Raw genomic sequence first — 13,831 nt, 5'->3', positions numbered from 1 at the left:
GACCCTAAATTGTGATGTAGCCTGGAAGTTAAAGTAAGAGAGGCTATATAGGCTACTTTTAACCATCATCTAATGATTTCCAACCCACACGCTCCTTGGCCGGAGTTGATCACCGTTGCCTAGGGACGGCAGTCGCGTTCCTCTTCTTGAGAGCCACTTGTCTGAGACCCAGACGCATCACACGTAGGTGGGGGGTAAAGCATTACTACCAGGCAGGGGGTGATTAGGCGATTTGAATCGCATATCAATGTTTTGCTGTCGCGGACCATCTTTAGTATTCTGTAAAAGATGCAGAAGGAATGTTGTTACGGCTGCTGCTTGTCCTCACGTCGATCCCGGCCGCTCAACTTCACGTTACTTTGCTCTCAGTAGTGTAACGTTGCGTCATCGTTACTTTGTATCCTGCCGCCTCGAGCGCTGCTGGCCAGATGGAGGCTCGTGGTAATCTACTTAGCAGCGCGCGCGCCGCTTGTTCTGAACAACAGAGGTAAGACAGAGAGGGGGAAATAGTAGCTTATAGCTTTGTCAAGTTCAGTAGGAGCCCATTGTTGTCATTTAGTTTGTTTCTTTTTTTTCTGTCGCGTGGGCTTGAGTGACGGACAAAATAATACGAGTCATGTTCGGAAAGGACTGTTTTTTCTACTGGAGCGCAGTCTGCTACCGCTGACAGTCAGGTGTGTGGAGAATAACAGGTAGCTTGTTTTGCCCAGACTCAGAGCAACAGGTTGGATGATTCATGCCGATACACTTGAGATGCGGATAGAGCTTTGTGCAGGGAATCCTAAACGACAGGTAACCAAAGCAGCTACCAGATATTTTAGCATGTTACAATCTACATAGATTTACAAATTTGTAAGGCATATTGCAGCCGTTATTAGATAGGCTACACCGCGAGCTTTCCTATGTCCTGACGGACATTGCAGGCAAGAGGGTCCAGGTAATCAACACCATGGATGACTGCCCTGCTGGCCTCTTTTTTTGTGTGTCAAAATGTGAAATTGAAGCTTCTAAGTATTGTAATGAAGAGAGCTTTGGCCTAAGCCTCAATTTCCAACAAACGTATGTGAAAACCTCTTCAGTTGGATATAAAACCGGATGCCAGAGGAAAAAGGGCATGTTTAATTCAATGGAAAATGAAGAAAAGGTGGAAAGCATTGTAGCAGTATCCGTTGAGCTGTGCCTCCATCAAGCTGTACATGATAGTGTAGGCTTTGGCTAGGGGAATAGCCTGCATGGTATTTCACTCTCCTCAGACATGTCTCATGTTGGATTTTGTCTGTCTGACCACGTCTCCCTTTCCTTCTCTCCTCTCTTTTCCCCCTCTAGATTGTGAAATCCTACCTATCATGTGAAGGCTTTGGTTGTGGTTTGTGTCTATGTGTGTGTGTGTGCTAGGGACAGAGACAGCAACAGAGAGCTAAGCTTCGTAGCCTCGCCCTGGGGTCACTGGACTGGAACCATGAAACCATGACAGTCATCACTTATGACTTATCACTCACAAGCGCAGCTGGAAGGCAACATCCCTCTACCTCCGGGAATGTTCCGGAACCCCTGTCGGAGACTCAAGAACCTCAGACCTTACCTGGTTCCCTGGAGAAAGCCATTCCAGAACGGGGCGGGGTCAAAGGCCAGAGATGGATTGAACAGAGAGACGACGAGGGAGGAGTAAAAGCAGGGGCAGCAAAAAGGAAAATAAAAACAGGTGGCAGTAGAGAGAGCATGAATAGTGGAACGGGAGAGGAGCAGTGTCATTTAAGGAATAAATGCAACAAGGAAGTTAGAAAAGACCTAAAAACTGTGTGGAAATGCCTGGAAGTAAAGAACAAGAGCAAGAGGGGTGTCTCTGGGACAGGAGGGGACATGGGGAAGTGGAAGAGGTGGCCTATTTTCCTTTGGTCATTTCACTTGAAAACCATCACTGAAGAAAAAGCGAGGAGAGGGAACAACATGATAAACGGGATGAGCCGGCTGCACATCTTCCTCTGGTCAACTCTCCTCCTCTTCAGCCTTTGTCCGAAAGTCGCTTCATCACAGGTAAGAGTGGCTTTCAAGAGCCAAATGCTTGTTTCAAATTCAAAGACTGTGGACTGGTAATCGTTAACAGGCACTGTGACTCTGTAAGTCATGGCAGTCTGACAGTGAGCCAGCATTTTTCCTACTGTGACATTCCAACATGGCCTATTGAAAACTTAAAAATAATTTATGTAAATACATCTTCAAATATCTCTTTTTTATTTAAATAAACCTGTCCTAATACATTTAAAATGTACTGTATACAGTATGTGTGATGGTAATATATTTATCCACATTATCACAACATATCAAACCCTATTCTCCAATCCAAAGGGTGTTTATTTTATAAAATTATTTAATTTGATTCCCCAAATATCTAAAATGGCAATATAAGCCATTATTGTATCTAGGTGTGTCAGGTTGCTGCCACCACAAGCAATTCAAAAGTGCCAGGAGACCCAGAAGAAAAGGCCTAATACCTTGCTATTCCATCTTTATTCTTAGGGACATTTCCCACACATGGAGAACATTGCTGCCTTCAAACCCATGTCCACCTTTCCGGCCCGCTCCACCTGTGGGGGTCCAGAGCGGAGCAGCTACTGTCAGTCACCGTCCTCCCACACTGACCTGATGAGATGCTATCACAACTTGTGTGTTCAGGAGTGTCCCTATAGATCCTCTACCCCTCCATATGCCCCGCTGCTTCTGTCTGCACACAGGTAAGGGAGCTCAAATTCATAGGCATGTGTTTTAGGAGACTTTAACTGTTTGTCATGACCTCTGAGCTTACAGTCCATGCAAAACATTTAAAAAATCTTAATGGTGGAGTCAGCGATTCTGGAGAATGCTTGTTAACAAAATCACTTTAGTCAAAATCATTGAATATTGTCTCACGATCCACTCCCTGTGTGTGTGTGTGTGTGTGTGTGTGTGTGTGTGTGTGTGTGTGTGTGTGTGTGTGTGTGTGTGTGTGTGTGTGTGTGTGTGTGTGTGTGTGTGTGTGCGTATGTGCGTGCGTGCGTGCGCAGAAAATAAATCCAGTGAGAATATACAGCCTTGGCTCTGTAAATGGGCATGTACAGTATCTAGCGCAGGTGGGCCCCTTTTGTTTACATACACTTAGTTTACATACCAGTTTACACAGCCTATGGCTGTGTATTAACTCTGGATTATTTATTTTAATTTATTTTTACATACGTACAGGTAGCGGATCGTGAGGGGATATTCAATGATTTTGACAAAAAGTGACTTTGACAACAAGCTTCCTCCAGAATTGCTGACTCCACCTTTCACTTAGCTATTGCGATATGTTTGGTGATCACATAATATATCTCATATAACATTTATTGTCTTTTGTCATTATTGCATATATTTGAAAGTGATTTAAAAAAATGCCTCATGGGAGAAAATATTGACATACTTGATTCTACTAGGGGGATCTGTGTTACTGAAGACATCGATGACACTCGTCCTGGGACTCAGACAGAGACTGGAGCCACTAGCAGTTCAAAGGTGCTTTCTGGTGGATCCAGTAGTGTGCTGTTTGAGTCAGTCCAGAACGGATGTCTGGTCTCTCCCCCGTCACAGACACTAGGAGCGCAGGGCTCCCTCACTCTGGCATTGTGGATTAAAACAAGCTCTCCTGGAGAAATGTGAGTTTAAAGTTGGTCATTTCTAAGAAACTTACTTTTGCTATATTTGGAATTGAATTGATTACTAATGCAACATTAGATACAATACACGTGTGAATTATAACATATATAGATAGGTATGTGATGGATGAATGATTCTTCACTAGCTATTTTACCAGCTTTACTAAATAGCCCGGCATTTTTCTTTGTGTACGACACTTGATGCAGTGACATTTTCTAAGTTGAAAAATCCGATTTTGATGGAAGACAATGTCCTACTTTTTATCTTGATTTTAATCATCACAGCATGTGAGTCATTATGAACACTACACAACTAGAAATGCTTCAGAGAGTTATAGAGAGAAATAACAATATTATGTTATATCCAGCAAGATCTGTTGATACTGCACTGCTTAGAGAAATGGCTCACTATAGCCATGGTCATATGTCTTGTTAAATAAATCTACAGCTCGTATTGCCTACTTGGAAGCATGCTAGGTCTTATTCAGCTATGCTCTTTAACACTGGGTCATAGCTCAAGTATCCACAAGCTGGGGCTTGAATACATTTGTTGAAAATATATATATTTAATATGTAAAAAGGCAAGTTAACAGTTGCAGAAGAAATGGCAGTCAGACCATGTAAGAAATCCAGAGGGCTTAAGGCAGACAAGCAGCTGGTCATCAGAACAGGTACATGTAGGCAGAAGGTAGTGATGGCCGTTGGGCAGGTAAGGAAGGCAAGGTCTGAATGGACAAGGAGAGGTTAGTTTAATACAAGGTTTAAGTACAAAAGCATCTGAAATAAATGTATAATAACAATTTCATTACAAAACAAATGATCCAGAAACAATGGTTTTATTCTTTAGACCTTTTTATTTAGATTTAATTAGTGTGGCGTTTGTAAGATGGCGATTATTTTGTTGTCCATCTGTCTCACAGTCACATTAAAAGAACTGGCTCTAGTTTGATGCCCAGGGCGGTTACCTATTGTGAACATGTCCTCTCATTCTCTATAATGCTCCTTGATCTTTTCAGAGTAGTTCCCCTACTTCCTTGTGCATGTATTGTGACAATGTCAGGGTTCTTGTAGCAATTCCACTTTATCTGAGAAGATCGAAGAGAAAACAAATAGCGACGCAGTCAAACAGATTAAAGTGTTTTATTGTAGTGGTTTTAAGAGGATATACTAGATCAAAATCATTGGAACCTCTGTGGCAGTTTAAAAACAGTGAAAGACAAATACATGGGAAATAATCAAACATTTGTGAGTCACAATAACTGTTGTGCATCAGAGTAGTCCAATATAATCCCATGTGCCAGATGAAATAAAACTCTTTGCTGGAGTGGAAGCCCATCGCTGCTGTGTTGCAGCATATGTTCAAATGTCTGCTCCGACAGGATATCTAATATAATTTCACTGAAAACAAAGTGAAAGCCCCGTCTGTGATATTGATCTAATGACATGAAGCAATCAGATCAGGTCTGGTCAGTATCACTATCAGGAAATGTCTGCCTGTCATGTCCTACTTAGACATGTTGTGTGTGAGAGACGGGATGAAAGTGCGCTGGTATGTTTCAAGCAGGGCTGGGATGGTGCAGAGTTTCACAGTCTCAGATCAGCTTGCAATCACACGCACGCATGCATGCACGTACACACACACACACACACACACACACACACACACACACACACACACAGATCAGTTGGCTTTGGCAACCCTAGCTCCTCCAGCATAAAACAACACTTAAGGTAGATTTCTCAAACAATGGGGGATGCTTTTGTCATTTAACTAAAAATAGGCTAAACAACATACATGACGCCTTGGTATGTATTTTCATTCTGAGTATTTGTTAGGGACATGTTGCTTGTGAATGCTTTCCAGTTGGATGGCGCATGCAACTGAAGGGCCAGTGTGCAGGTTTTGGATAGTTGGTGCCTATCTTTGTCAGGTGTTTGAATGGTTTGGCCTCTCATACCAGGGGCCTGTTTCAGGTAGCTGGTTTTACATACTCTGGGTTTAACCCTGCGCTCTGAGTTGGTAAACTCAGAGCGCAGGGTTGATAAGCAACTCTGGGTTTTCGGTTTCAGAACAGTGGATCAGCGTTGGGTTTATCAACTCTGAGCGTGTTCACTCTGGGTGGAGCGTGTGCATAAAAGCCATCGTCAATGGATCGCTGATAACATGATTCACCATGGAAACAGAAGAAACAAATGATTGATCCTCCCACTTCTCCACTTCTCAAAAAAGAAAAAAAGAAATCTCCGCTCCTCCCACTAGAGTTAGAAATATTAACGAATGAGCTTATGGTAGCCTATGGAGAAGAATTAACGGGATATTGTCTCATAATTCTGATCTAATCTCCTTGGCAATTCAGAAAAAAAAACAGAGCAAACATTTTTTGTCAAGAGAATAATTTCGCTTCCGTATGAGAAGCCATAGTCTATTTTAAAAAGTTACGCATATCAGCTGTAAAGTAATAAAGCTGGCGCGGCACAGCATTGCTGCTGACAGTGTTTTTTATTTGCTGTATAATATGTTGGCAAGGTATAGTCTAATAGCCTACTGTGCAGCAAACAGAACAGACTGTCGCTTCTTTTAAATGGGGAGTGAAAGACATTAACGTCAAGACACATTAGGTGACAGTTTCCATTGAAGAGCCTGATTGATTTATTACCAGATCCATTTTCCTCAAGTGATCACAGTTTAAATTATTATATCATATTATTATATTATTTATATTCATATTAGGCTATTTAACGAGGCTCGTCTGTGACTTTAGGATCGCAGAAGTGAACTGTAACGATCGCGTGCAGCCGCAGCGTTACATGAATCCACCTGACATAAATCTGTTCAGTGGCACAGATGTTAAAAAGCATACAATACAAATAGGTTTATTAATCTGAATGTAGAGCATGTCACGATGTGTAAGGTGGCCGCCTATATGAACGGACCGAGGGCTGAGAACAAGGCTACTGATCAGATAAATGATTGGTCAAACGTAAAATCATCAGGAAATGATAAAAACATCCCGATGGAGATTTCTATAGAGTGATTTTGCTTCAAACTGTACAGGGACGCGTGTGACAGTGACACTCTTTCTTCAGTCGGAGCTGCAGCGTAAAGTGAAAACAAACTCGGGTAGGTCTAACCACCTACCGAGCAGGTTAGACCCACGGCGTATGTTGCCGCAGTAACTGACTCTCGGTTGCACTGAACCTGCTACCTGAAACTGAAAACCCAGAGTTTCCACAAACTCAGAGCGAACAAACTCTGGGTTGCCTCAAAACCAGCTACCTGAAACAGGCCCCAGGTAGCTGTATGAACAGTGCACTTTTCACAACCAGCTATACTAGGCTCTTCTTCAAATGAAGTTGGGCAGTGAGTCGGCGACTCTCTGGGTGTAACCTGTCTTAGAGCAACACAGGTTGCATGTACTGTATATTGTAGTAACTCAGTTAAGTTTGACAGAAATCAAATAACTCCTTAAATGTCATGCTTCCATTTTGTTTATGAAGATCACTGTCTGGGAATTCAGATGACAGACCAGTCTTGTTGTCTTGGTCAGCCGAACATGACACCTGTCATGCTGAATGCATCTGAATGGAAGGAATAAGTCTCCCCCTCTCTCTCTGTCTGTTGCTGTTGTTGGCTATCAGTCTTTTGTTGTAGGCAGATGAAAGGAGGTCTCTATCCTCACCTCTGTCCATCTCTCCTCACCCCTTTCTCTTTGTCTCCCTCTCTCTCTGTGATTTCACATCCCTCCCCTCGTCTGAACAATGAACAGAGCCAGCCACCTGTTCTTACAAACTGTACTTTTGGGCTTCACTTCCAGGGACTGATGATGAAGATATGCTTATACTATTTATTTGAGGTTTCCCATTTTGAATAGACATTCATTTTAGGTTGGCTACATGCACTGGACTTTGGTGGCATTTTACATGTTACAATTATCACAAGCCTTATGCTTTGTTTTACTTTATTTTTTTTATTAATTCATTTTTCAAGCTAAAATTCCAAAAGTTTACTGATCCCAGCTTCTGTTATTTGTGTATTTGCTGTTTATCTCAGTATTCAGTCATTTAAAACTTAATATCGTGGGATTTTTAATAGTTATTTGGAAAGAAAAATCACAGTTTTTTTTGTTTCGAACAAGTGATTAATCAAATATATATATATATTTATAATAGATGTATCAGAGGCTAAAACACCTTTTCGATAAAGAATTTTTTTTATTCCAGTGTATAACATATGTAGTTAAGTTACCAACTTGTATTAACCTTCTTGTTGCACCTATTATCTTAAGTCTATCTTCTATCTTTTTGTCTCACCCCACAAGCACACACACACAGACATACATACAGTCTTTTCTCATGCATACATCCATCTGTGATTTATAGGGTATGCGGCCCTGGGTTCATAAAAGCCATGATTTCCCATAAAATGTCAGTGATGGTGGTTAATATGACACGTGGAGGGTGTGTGTGTCATTGTCTGCACCCAGTGTAGCTAGCAATCATGTAAAATATTGATATTCCATGTGTAAATGTCAGAATGAGAGACTGTGTGTAGTTATGCTCAACTCCATTGCTATTGAAGTTAGCTCTTCCTTCAGAATTTTGAGTAAAGCTATACCAAATAATCACTGAAAATTGTTCAAATGGAGTTTTCTGGATGGTCTATTGATGCTGAATAAATTGGGCTCCTGTTCCTGTGTGTGCTTTTGATTCCCTCAGGATGCTGCTGGAGAAGAGCTCAGGGGAGCGCTTGTTATTTTCTGTGACAGTGTCCGAGCATGCCATAACCCTGCGTCATGGTCAGCCCACCAGTCAGGAGGTCAGCTTCAGAACAGAGGGGAGACTTAGACTGGAGAAGTGGACACACCTTGCTTTGCAGGTAAGCAATGTCAAGGGTTTGCTGATCCCGGCAATGGTATGACTGCCCTGTTACTGTAAGCATAAGCATGCCATGGCCATTCTCTATTTGCATCCATAGGTGTGTTTGCCCTCGTGAAATTCAATTAGTCTACGTTAGAAGCACTATCATGTTTGTGTGTACTCATACTGTAGTTGTGAAAACAAAACAGTCTCTGTTTCACAGACATGCTGTCTCTAGCTTCTTCTCTGTCTGTGTTTGTCTAAACTAGGGGTAATTATACTGACAAACATCTGCGTAGGCATAACATCAGCCAAATACACAGACAACATTACACAATTGTATATCCTGTTTGGAAAGCTAAATGCAAAACTCCTGGAACATTTGAATTCTTTTTTTTTAACTATTTTAATTATGTGGTTAAATGATATAACAACATTGAACTTTGTCATCTTAAAAGCCCTGGTTTGTTCAAGTGCACTTATTTGGTGTTTTCTTTCCTTTTTTTGATTCTTCAAAAGAAATTGACCTAAGTGGTACATTAACCTGACATTTGAGAAGGCCTCAGAAGTTAGAAATACAAGATGGTCATGGACAAAAACAGGCTTTCATTTGCTCTGGTCATTCTAAAATGGCAGCTAGTGAAGTGGAGAAAGGCCCTGTGTGTGTGTGTGTGTGTGTGTGTGTGTGTGTGTGTGTGTGTGTGTGTGTGTGTGTGTGTGTGTGTGTGTGTGTGTGTGTCTTGTCCGTTGAAGGGTATCATTTTACAGATTTCTCCATTGGACAATCTTTCTCTTTCAGCATCTCTGAATGACACAGGGCAACTACGAGAGAAAACACGTTACCTGGCAAGAATTTTCATGGGCCTTTTTACATTTTGTCGATCTCTTTTATTGCCTTTCTCTAGCACTTACAAGCGCTATGACACCACACTAATAATGACACAGCATAACAATAATAATGACCCGTGATGGAATTCATTCTCAAATGAAATCCATGTCTTCCCTGATAAAACAAACACAAATGTACCATAGTGGTGGTTGTAAAAAGTTGTATATGGTAAATTAGAAAAAGTTAAAAAAATCATCAATGTTCCATTTGTTGTTTTAAACCAAAGTGCTTTACTGTGAATAAGAAACCAGATGATATGAGGTTAGGGCCCTTTGAAATCATTGTTCTTTCTTCCCAAATACGATTTTTTTCCTTCACATTTTTCTAAACTCTGTCAGTGTTTTTACTTGTTTTTATTATGTGTTGGTTTATTAGTTGTCAGCTGTATCTGTATGTGTCCAATCAACAGTATCAATTTATAAAACAGCTTATCACCTGAGTCCTATAAGTCATTCTGATCAAATTATGTTTACAGAAATCACTTTTTTATTTTGTCACCTCGATTCAATCAAAGTATGGCTTTAAATGAGAGAAAGTAGCAGGTAGATAATACATAATATAGTACAGTGGTTCTCAACCTTTTTTGAGCAAACGCCCCCCTAACCTTACCGAGATACTCTAGCGCCCCCCCCCCCCCAAAAAAAAAAAAAAAACACACAAACACAAACACACACACGCACTGTGATTGACGTTCCGGGCGAACAGAGAGTTGATGGTGGGCCGTCTTGAATGTTGATCCCTCAGAGACTTAAAGTAGGATGGATCTTTAGCTGATTTTTCGGGATGTTTTTTCACTAAATGTTCCTGTAGTCGCGAGGGTTTCATGGCCTCATTAGAGAACACCTGATCGCAGAGCAGGCACATTGGTAAAGTGGTGTTCATCGGTGACGGGATAAATCCATAACTAATGTAATTGGCATTGTACTGCCGGCACTTTTTCTTGCTATCCGCCATGTTTGTTTATGTTATGTTATTAAAGTTAATTGTGTACGTTTTCATTGGTTGTTGAACTGTTATCCCGCGAACTAGCGCTCATGACGTAGCTGTGCTTTGCTGCTGTCATAGGGCTGCTGTACAGGGCTTCAGTGAGCCTCTCGCGGTGCACAGTGTTTAGTATATCGTCCCTCTCCAACAGGGCCGCTGCTACGCTTTTGGATGCCCTAAGCAGAAATTGTCAGTGATGCCCCCCCCACCCCCCCCAAAAAAAAAAAACACCCAGAAGCTCGCGTCCGCAGGGCGCGAGTGAAATTTTTTTGCCATTGCAAGATCTCTGCGACTGCTTTTTGGCACATTTGCCAGCATTTACTAACAGAAAGAACAGCTTAACTTGTGAAAAAACTGCCTTTGCAAAGGAATTGAGTGATAGGATCATAGACTGATTATGAGATAATGGGCCCCTGGGCTTACACTCTTAAAGGGCCCCCCACTTGTCCCTATCCAGTCAGGTACACTGAATTTTCTACACGGATACATACAATTAATGGCAAAAACATATTAAGGAAGTCAGTGTTTCCCACAGGATCTTGGGGTATTGTTGGAGCGAATTTTTTTTACCTTTTTAAAGTAAAATGCATCAATCTGGTGCACTTTGTGAGGAAATTTTAGAGACTAGAGAGATATCAAATCCTGAGATGCAGAAGGAACATTATTTTTCAGATTTTTCTTAAACAGGTAGCACTCTTTACTCTGCAACTGTAAAAACAGTAGATTGGTCTGCAGACCCATGTTCTATGATGGAGGGGCCCATTTCAACAGGTAAAGGGTGGATATGAACAATTTAGAATTCACACATATAAAGTTTATTTGTGTATGTGTGAGGGGGCCTTCAACCCCCTTAGACAGAGCTACTAATGCTGTTGTTTTTAACTTGCTTTTGTATTTCTCCCCTAGGGGCCCATGATGATTTCTATCTTGTTACATTTTAATGAGTACTTATATTTAGGCTATTCCTTTTTGGACCCTGTTATTGACATCAGTGACTGAGCTCTTTGACTATGCAACATGAAAAGTTACTATCAGTATCTCTGGCTAAGGGCCCCCCTGAGCCCTTGGGCCCCTGGGCCTGTGCCCGGTGTGCCTGTGCAGTAATCCACCCCTGGATAGGTTACACAATTAAGAAAAAACAACGATGGGCCTGTTCATAACTAATTTATATATTTTTTGTAATGTAATGATTATCATGAACTTTAAAAAAAAAAAAAAACTATTTTGGGGGGCCCCCGGACCATCTCTTTTTCCTTTTTAATAAAAAAAATAAAAAAAAAATAAAAAAAATAATAATTATAATTTTTTTTTTTTTTGGGGTGCCCCCCCAGGAACTTGGTGCCCTACGCAGTCTGCGTACTCTGCGTATAGGGAGCGGCGGCCCTGCTCTCCAACATATGAGGGTTGTGTCTTTAACATGGTTCTGCTTGTGTGTTAGTTAACTCCATGCTTTGGCTGATTACTCTGTGTTTTCTCCACCTAAGAGACAATAGTTAGTTTAAGTTTGAATCTCGCTGCGCTAGCATTAGCATTAGCAATATCAGTAAACGTCATTATACTAGTCTGTGATTGGCTGATTCCTTTGCCGCTAAGGCTTTGATTGGCTGGTTGTTCTGACTCAAAGACCTCTGATTGGCTGTCTGCAGAGCCTTTTCTTTTCTAAGGCTGTGACAGTCAGCAGAACATTGGAGAGAATAGTTAAAAAGAGGTCGAGGGGTTAGAAACATGAAAAGTTAAAATAGGCTGTTTATTTCAGGTAACCTATTTTTGCAGTCAAAATATTTATAAGATTTTTAAGAAAGTTTAAAATATATTTATTAAAAAAAAAAAAAATTATTAAAAAAAAAAAAAAAAAAAAAGCTCTTGTGTCCCAGCCTGGTCCCAGCGCCCCCCTAGGTTGTACGAACGCCCCCCAGGGGGCGGTACCGCCCCCGTTGAGAAACCCTGATATAGTACATCTGTGTAACTGTAGTTTGATTCAAAGCATGATTTAAGGCTAGAGGGGCAAACGTGGAAGTTATACATGTTGACCTGTACCAAGGAAAAATATTGTGCCTTGCCAGAAAATGTAACTTGACAGTTTAGTTTACTTGCTGGCTTATTGGTGTTGATGCCTGGTACATTAATTTAGCCGCCCAATGTGTTGTTGGCTAAATGTAGTGTTGCTGATGGCTCAATTGCTAGCAAGCATGTGTGTGCCCTGCAGGGATCAGGTCTTTATATACCTCTAAGTACAGTACCTATGTGTGCTTTACATGTCCATGTAGGCGTGTAAAAGGTAAAGCCTGCATTGCTAAAAGTGTTTTGCATTGGTGTGCCCTGGAGGTCTTTTTTAAACTTTCTGTGCGTGTTGGTTCATTCTTACGAATCAGTCTGTGTTTCGTTTAATGGCACGGTGATGTGATCTGCTTTGACCATTCAGAAGAATAACATAATCATCCTTGACACTTAAACACCATTCACTTTCTCATGCATGCACACATACTTACTCTGTTACTCAAACACACAGATACACACTCACAGTTCAGTGGTAATTTGTGGCAGGCTTGTCAGCCACAATACAGACATATTACCCCATGAAGGAGCTGGGTAATTTGGGAACCTTTCTTGCACACACACTATTCACACACACACACACACACACACACACACACACACACACACACACACACACACACACACACACACACACACACACACACACACCAGTCATCTGTCGGTTTGAAAAGATCAAACCAACGAAAAAGACAGTCAAAAGGAATACGGGTTTCCAAGTGCCAGAAGCAATTCACACAGGTGTGCGCACATGCACACGCACACACACACACACACACACACACACACACACACACACACACACACACACACACACACACACACACACACATGCAAACGGTGCCAGGAGCGAGGTGCTGTAGGGATGCTGGTGCTTCCTAGGTAGTTGTCTTATCTGATTATGGTAACGATGTAGAGAATAGTGGAGAAAAGGGTAGCCTGAGGGAGGGAGGGACTGAGAGAGGAGTAGAGACAGGGAAAGTGAGGGATGTGGCTCAGTGTGGTTAAAGGATGGTTATGAAGTCAGTTTTACTATGGCATTCACCCTTCTGTACATTTGTGCAGAATGTATTACTCATCTGTAGCTGTTACCTCTGCTCTGGATGAAGAGTGTATGGTCTAAACTGGTGTAGACTGGTGGTCTGATGATCTTTATGTAACTAATTAACTAAACTTCTTCTCTTGGTGGGCTTGTTTTCTCTTCTCTAAAATGCCTCTCCATACCTTGACTGCATCAGGACAGTTCTGAGACCTTGGACTCTAGTTTTTCAATCGTTCGGGAGGGAAACACATTGGTTCCCGCGGCTTCCTGTGTTGGCTCTAAATCATTTTTAGATCAATTGAGGAAATGTATTGTGTGTGTGCAGCTTCATTTGTATGT

General features: G+C 41.5%; 1 protein-coding gene across 1 annotated transcript in view; it reads left to right on the top strand.

Annotated features, from left to right (window-relative positions):
* Positions 1–13,831, top strand: part of ush2a (Usher syndrome 2A (autosomal recessive, mild)) — a gene marked incomplete at both ends in the record, with an annotated part of 196,702 nt that overhangs the window by 5,916 nt on the left and 176,955 nt on the right. Inside the window, 4 exons of the mRNA XM_080028654.1 lie at positions 1,396–2,034; positions 2,518–2,732; positions 3,447–3,665; positions 8,382–8,541. Of these exons, the coding sequence (XP_079884780.1) occupies positions 1,396–2,034; positions 2,518–2,732; positions 3,447–3,665; positions 8,382–8,541 (1,233 nt within the window). The remainder of the gene's footprint in view (positions 1–1,395; positions 2,035–2,517; positions 2,733–3,446; positions 3,666–8,381; positions 8,542–13,831) is intronic.

This window comes from Ammodytes marinus (genome assembly GCF_949987685.1).
Source record: "Ammodytes marinus genome assembly, chromosome: 1".
NCBI classification, from domain to species: domain Eukaryota; kingdom Metazoa; phylum Chordata; class Actinopteri; order Uranoscopiformes; family Ammodytidae; genus Ammodytes; species Ammodytes marinus.
This window is presented reverse-complemented; position numbering and strand designations above follow the sequence as displayed.